At 42.3% G+C, this 7,226-nt stretch overlaps 1 protein-coding gene across 1 annotated transcript; it reads right to left on the bottom strand.

Moving 5' to 3' along the window:
- Positions 1-605: 605 nt before the first annotated feature.
- On the bottom strand, positions 606-5,536 carry LOC309602012 (bone morphogenetic protein 10-like; the record flags this gene model as incomplete). Its single annotated transcript, XM_082335287.1, has 2 exons — positions 606-1,549; positions 5,203-5,536. 2 exons carry the CDS (start codon positions 5,534-5,536, stop codon positions 606-608), a joined length of 1,278 nt encoding a protein of 425 aa, XP_082191413.1.
- Between the last annotated feature and the right edge of the window lie 1,690 nt (positions 5,537-7,226).

The following is a 7,226-nucleotide window of genomic DNA, read 5'->3' as shown; positions in this document are numbered from 1 at the left end:
CTTTAACTGAGACAGGGAAAGATTAAAGAAAGGATTAAGAAAAAAGGAAAAAAGTCTAACACCTTGTTGTGCCTTAGTGATTTAGGAGCTTGAGAATTATCGGGACTTAAGATCTACAGAGATAAATTTAAAAAAAAATAATCTGAGCATTGAAAGATCTTTATAAAGATTTTACACAAAACTAGACAATCTAGGTGTGTATTGCCCATAGTTCACCTATCTTTAACAGCTCTGGAAATCCCTATAGATGCCAATCAACATTTATAAAGTAAAAAAATATGCCTTTATTTCTGTGAATTTGAATGCGTCCCTTTGGCACAAAGAGCCCTCCCAAACAATCCAGTGATCTGCTCTATGCCCTGATAGGAAGAGAGACTCACTCATAATCTGGACAGTGAAGAACAGCAAGAAGCAAGCAATGGAACAAAATATACATTCCCTACGGTCGTACGACTTGCCCATTCCCCATAACAGGAAACATACAATTATCTGTACATGCCTCATTAAATAACCTTATTAAATAGGAAATCCGAAATGTACAAATTTACAGACTGAATCATTAAATACTTCCCCTGTGCACTCCCCTGTGCATGCGTTCCCTGCTACTATCTGCAGCCACACTCTGATACCACCATGCCTTCGTATTTGAACTTGTAGGTGACCACCCCTGCATCTAAGTAGAGAATAGAGATGGGATCGAGTTTGGTGGGCACGCAGCAGGCCTTGGAGGCTTTCTGGGGATTCTTCAGGTGAACCAAAGTCTGGACAATGGCATGTTTCGTTGGTGTGACGTGCTCTGTTAAGGGGTAGGCACACACTCCGTGGCACTCGTAAGCTTCATATCCCGCCGGGGCGATGATCCAGGAATCCCAGCCAATCTCCTTGAAATCTATGTAAAGTGGAGTCTTTTTACAGTAGTTGCCTTTTGCGTTCCTCCGGATTCGGGCAGTAGAGTCGTAAATGATGTTGGAGCGCATCTGGAGCAGTGCCTCCTCACCAGGCTGGCCATGGAAATTGCCAACCTCCAGATTCTCCAAGTCCAGCAGCTGCTCATGGTCTATCATTTCATTCAGCTCTTGCTTCTCCTCTTTTTTGTCATTGCTTTGGTCATCAGAGAACACAATCAACAGGGGCACATGCTTAGCCTCAGAGTTGATGTCGATATCGAGTTTCCCCTCTCCATTCTGCTCCTCCCCTTCCCTGCTCTCTATGTGAACTTCCAGCCGATGCGTGGTCAGCCCTGCCCTTCGCCAATGCCTGATGGCTTCGGTGACCTCAAAGCTCTCCCACTCGCTGCTCGTGCCATAGATCTGCCTGGATGCCAGCGCCACTGTCTTTCTCTCTTCTCCTACCCCCATACGGTCGTTTTCCAGCACTTCAAAAATGGTGACCTTCCGGTCAAGCCCATCGTAGAGCATTTGGTCCCGCTCCACCAAGGTGTAGAGCCTCAGCTCTGCCATGGTGATTTCTTCATGGTGAGGGATGGAAACATTGAATAGAAGAGGGTATTTCCGAATTCCTGTAACACCAATAGGGTGGGAAGCCAAGTCTGGAAACAACAAAGATCAAATATTTTAGAAGGGTCAATACATCCAGCAACACATGCACTGAAGTTCATCTGACATGTTTTGCATTGCTTGGTTTCAGTCGAACAGTTCCAGAAGAGTGTTTTTTCATCATTTCCCAAAACCATACTTGGAGAAAAGGACGACTTTATTTTAGATGTCTAAGGACAGCAAGATCCCAGACATGCTAAAGACCATAAACCTGGCTTTATAGATTCTCCTTCTATCCCCATACCTTCCAGGGACTTTCTTGTCACCTGGAAGGATTACATATTAAAAATGTGTTGCTTAATACTGAAATACAAATCACTTCTAGGTTGCTGCACAGCAACTATTTAATAAACAAGGAAAAGCATTGATCTGTGTAGGAGAGGAAGGGAAGAAGGATATAGCACTGGAGTGAACATGAGACGGGCAACATATAAGCTGCACGTGCAAGAACAGCAGGCTGTATCTGTGTCTGCTTAGCGTTTCTGTGCTAGCAAGTGTTCCCTTCTGCTGAAACATCCCTCAGAAACTGAAAGGGCCAAGCACTAAGGGAGGAAAAGTTGCTTTGGAAGATGTAGAGGCTCCTGGTTAAGAAGAGCAGGCGGTGAACATCCAGCGTGAACCGCCAGTCCACAGAAATCCTGCCACAGACTCAATGGGCTTCAAGTGAGCAGTCAAACAGCTGTATTCAGCTGGGCACTTTTGGCAGCTTTAGTTAATAAAACATATAAGAAGTGCATAATATCTGCTTGTCAGTCAGGCTGTCTGTCCTATCTGCATTGTTTGTTTATACATAGGCAATATACATTTCTTCACACAATGCAGGAATCTTAGCTAATGATTGCGTATTTGTTGCTGAATTACTGTGCTGTCTACTTGTAACTCAGAAGACAGATTAGGACATAAAGACTATGGGTAACTTTTCTGCAAAGGCAAACTACTTGCGACCTATTACTATCTTCATCTCTGACTTCTCCAATTTTGATATGCTTGTAGAAAAATGACACTGATAAAGCCGCAAGTATTGGTCATGCTCCATCAGTGCACTTAAGCAAGCAGTTAACTTAAGCATGTGACTTGTCCTACTTAATTTCAGTTTTGAGGTTTGAGACACCTGCCCTTTTTTTTTTTTCTGTTTTGCACTTTCATCTGTTCATAAATAAAAAAAAATGAGGGGTGATTCTGCTTGCATTTCCGTACCTGTCAATTGATAAAGGTGGGAGCTGAATATGCTCTGCACAGTGCCAGGGTAGGAGCAGACCGTGAGCTGAAAGACAATGCTATTCAAGCTTAGCTATAATCTCCATACTGGAAGTAATCTTCGGGATTTCCTAGACCTTGATATGCTAAAGCAAGTCTGCAGTGATTACACATAATGACAGGGTGGAGAAATGCCACCTGACCATATAGAAGATGAGCACAAGCAATTCACCAGGAGGAAGGGGAAGGCCACACCATATTTAAGAAGCCAGGTGAGCACTAGCAGGGCATGAGAAGCGTTCATTTCTAAGTCAGGCTGTGACTCTGCTCTTTAGCTAGAAAGTCCATAGGGTGAAATATCTCCTACTGTTACCAGTACACCCCTAGGAGGGTCAGGAAGGGAGATTTGGAGTCCATAGGAAGAGAAAAATTTCCCTTAAGACCTTTATTCAAGTTTTAAGAACTGATTAAAGTCCCATTTACAATGGAGACATTATGGTCTATGCATTAAAACAGAGCTACTTCCAGCCATGCAGCATGTTATATTTCTATAATGTTCTTCCAACAAATTTAATAAAGGATTTAATGGATAATAATGAAACTACCATTACTGCCAATTTTCAGTAGGCAGGTGAACAAAAAAATTCCAGGGTATGATCTATTTCTACTGTCCTGATCATTGCAAGTAATTAATTTCTTTATCAAAAGAGCTCTTTAGCATGAAATAGATGGTTCTTAGTTATACAGACTTTCAAGACACATAACAAACATTAATTGCATGGTCCCTCTAACTGCATGTGTTTATGAAGCTGCCTCAACATCAGCAGTCTCATTTCACATCTTGCTGTTTCGGATTGGAAGAGGTGAGAGAAATACTGAAATGACAGAAAGTTAAGCCAAGTTACTCTACGGGGCGCAGAACTTCAGCAGTGACGAAATAGGCATCGAACGTCATGGTTACAGAAAGGCACAGAACTGCAAACCGCTACATGCGTTACTGGCAAAAGGTCAGTCTGTACCATTTGCAAACCTGAAAGAATTTCGGTTTTGCCAGTGGAATGATTTCAGATTTACCTCACAAAACCACACTGTATTTTCTTCTTTAGCATACTGTACTTGGCAATTTTTATCCCATTTATTTTTTCTGAATGGTGCAAAATGAGAATAGAACAACACGCATTCCTGCGTGTGTCTTCATTTATGCTGATGAGCAGTGACAGGCATGGCTGGTCAGATGAGTCACTGTTCACCAGTGGGTGTAACTGTTTTGCCACCAACCCTTCAATAAATTTCTCCACACTGGAGAAAAGAATACGTAAAGAAGATTTAAACCACAAGGTAGTGCCTCTTCAAACCAGAAACACGTTGCTGGTAAAGAGTGCCCGGGTCTGGCAGAAGGACAGAGCAGAACAGAGCTTTTGGATTCTCTCCTTGCATCTTACTGCATTGCAAAGCTGAAATGACTTGCATGTAGCCTCTCCTTATAGTTCATCATTTTGAAATTGCAAATGTTAGAAAAAAGCAATAATGACTTCTATACTTCATTAATTAGACTAACAAAAGATGAGAGAAGCCCCACGGCAGTTTGAATAGTTGCATGTACCCCCGAGTAGTTAAAATGAATCAAAGCACTTATATTTGCCAAGTGGAGTAATCAGTATTTGGAAATGATGAGTTGAAAAACATTTTTAACATAAAACCTGTATTGGTACAAATAGGTATTGACAAACTATTGAATGTTAGCACTGAAACAGCATCTTGTCCTTGTTGAACTGAGAGGAAATGCTGAAGCAGAAACATACAGGGAAACTATCTACGGTCACAATTAGGCTTCTTCAGCTTTGTTTTATTTTTAAATAGGAAATATTCTAGTCCCCCAAAGTAGAACCTAAGGGTTATCCAAAATTCTGCTTCACATATTTCTATGGTTTTGCTGGACTGTGCTCAGATGCCAAAGGAAGAAAACGTTACAAATCCCATGAGGATCAATAGTGAGAGGATATTAACAGAAAGCCATATTTGGTTAAGCTCATAATAGGAAGATATTGCACCTTTGAATAGTGCGTAAAAACATTCCTTGCCTTAATTTCAAATATTACTTAAGGTATCCATTTGAAAAACCAATCAGGTAATTACAAATGATGTGCGTCATTATGGAGATAATGAAAATGATGCACCTAAATTATATTTGGTGCTGCCCAAACATTAAAGAAACATCTTCCCCCTAAACCTAACAGTCTTAAAAGCAAAGGACAAGGGATCTATCTCACAAGACGCGGGATCTGGGTAACCCTGGCACACGCAGTGTTAGCTGCCTATTTCCAATGCCATCCTCAATGAAAGGCCTTTTTCCCCCTAGTGCAGTTCATGCTCCATGCCTGGCAAATACATTTCACACTGACTATAAAGACGCTCATCTCTACTTCTCCTACAGATGCACATATCTTACCTTCATTTTTGAAGCTCCTAATAATATTTGCAGATGGCATAGATGTCCTATCAGTGGCAAACCTGTTGTACAGCTCTAGCATGTACTCTGGTGGATCCACCTTGGCTGTTTCATGCAGGGGAATGTCAGAGAGGTTCAACGTCTTCAAAAACTCATTTTTCATATTCTGAAGCAGTGTGTTGAAATCAACACCATCTTGCTCGGAGAGAATCTCATCAAAAAGAGGCACGTCTTCCTCCAAGGAAGAGTGCTCCAAGCTCAGGATGGGACTGCAAGCGGTAAGGTGAACCAAGAGGCAGAGGACAGCCCACAGCTGGAGGACTACAGAATCCATGACTTTGCTCGAACCTCCAACAACAAGCTCTAGCTCTCGTGTGGGCTAAGTGGCGGTTTTATTCCCTGGGTCATACGCGGCTTGTGTCACAGAGAGATGACAAGTTTAGAAGCTCTTGTCTGGAAACTTGTGATCCGTCCTGTCTGTCTCCCCCTTCCCCCTCCCCAAAACCAGGTCTCGGTAATTGGATATGGCTTGCTCTCTTCTATGGTCGCCTTGCCTCTCTTATCTCGTGTAGCTAAGCTGTTCACCAGATTTGTTGCTATCTCGCAATCCCCTTTCCCTTAATGAGCATTTTGTAAACATTCTGCGCTAGGACACTTGGAGATAGGACAAGTTTCTCCTCAGAGAGGAACTGCCCTTTCTTTCTGCCTCCTGGTAGCTGACTTCCTTTGCCGCGCATGAACAACTTTCATCCATGCAGATTTCAAGCTAACGTGTAAATTCTACAGAGCCTCTATCCAAACCTATCAATTTCCCACCAAGGGCAAAGAATAGCTCCCTTAAGGTAACAAATCTGCCCTTTTCAAAACTATTTTAGAGATGCATTACATTACATTAGAGCTTTACATTACACTTGCAAAGGAACTTCTTTGGAAAAAGGTCCATTCTTCTGTGCTTGTAGAGAGCATAGCACGGGAGAAGAGCTCTAGGTACTACCACAATACTGGAGTCACAAGGCCCTGAATGCAGAGGAGCAGATGAGCTCGAGATGAGTGAGGAGAATTTCTCACATTGCAGCTATAAAGCTGTGCTTTGCAAGGGCTCTGCTGGAAAGAGCACTTAGAAGAGAGATTGAATGTGAGCCGGAGAGTGTGGCCTGTAAAGCTGGGCCTTAATTTTTTTTTATGCAGGCACCATACACCTGCATTGGCACCACACACCTGCATTGGCACCACATGGTTTGTGATAAAGGACTTTTTTTTTTTCCAGTACTTATTTTCACTGTAAACCACTCTTTCCTGATCTGAACATTACCACTAGTTGAATGCTAGCACTCAGTGCTGCGTGCCATATAAATGCTCAGAGACAGAGAGAGGACTGGAATATTTGCAAATGGTTCAGAAAATCTTTCCTTCCTTCTTTATCTATGTGACTTGGCAGGTTACAGTTATTCCTGATTTAGTCACAGTGCTGCCAAAGAGGCTGTCTAAAAATTATTGAGAAAACATAAAGGCCAACAGACTACTCTGGCTTCACCTTTGCATCAATTCAAACAGCTCAGAGGTACAATGTGGGGAACATGGAAATTATTTTGCCAAAAAGATGTGCTAAAATTATTTAGTGGCCCTTTTTGCTTTAGTGTGCAAATTTCAACAAAATGTGAGCATTGTGCATGCAAAAATTGGTCTAGTTCTTATATAACATTGTCCACTCAAATCTCCTTGCTCTTCACGGACTTTTTCAAAGTGCCCTTGTTTTGGCAACAGGGCCAGAGCTCAGCTCCTATGCCCGAGTGGTTCAGCATTCAGGATAAAAAGGCATTTTTTCCTCATGCTGCAGAGCTTCTCCTTGCAAGCACTAAGAACTTGACCCAAAGACTAAACCACGGCTGATCCGCTGAGTTTTCTGGACTCTGCTTTTCCATTACGGCTAAGCACATCCATTGATTTGTTACCCCATCTCTGCAACTTACTTTCTTCAATAGCCCAAATCTATCACTGGCACAAATGGCCACAACTCCAGCTAA

The sequence above is a fragment of the Platalea leucorodia genome (genome assembly GCF_965183815.1).
Source record: "Platalea leucorodia genome assembly, chromosome: W".
In the NCBI taxonomy this organism is placed as follows: Eukaryota; Metazoa; Chordata; class Aves; order Pelecaniformes; family Threskiornithidae; genus Platalea; species Platalea leucorodia.
Note: the sequence above shows the minus strand (reverse complement) of the source record. Positions and strands in the feature narration are given on the sequence as shown.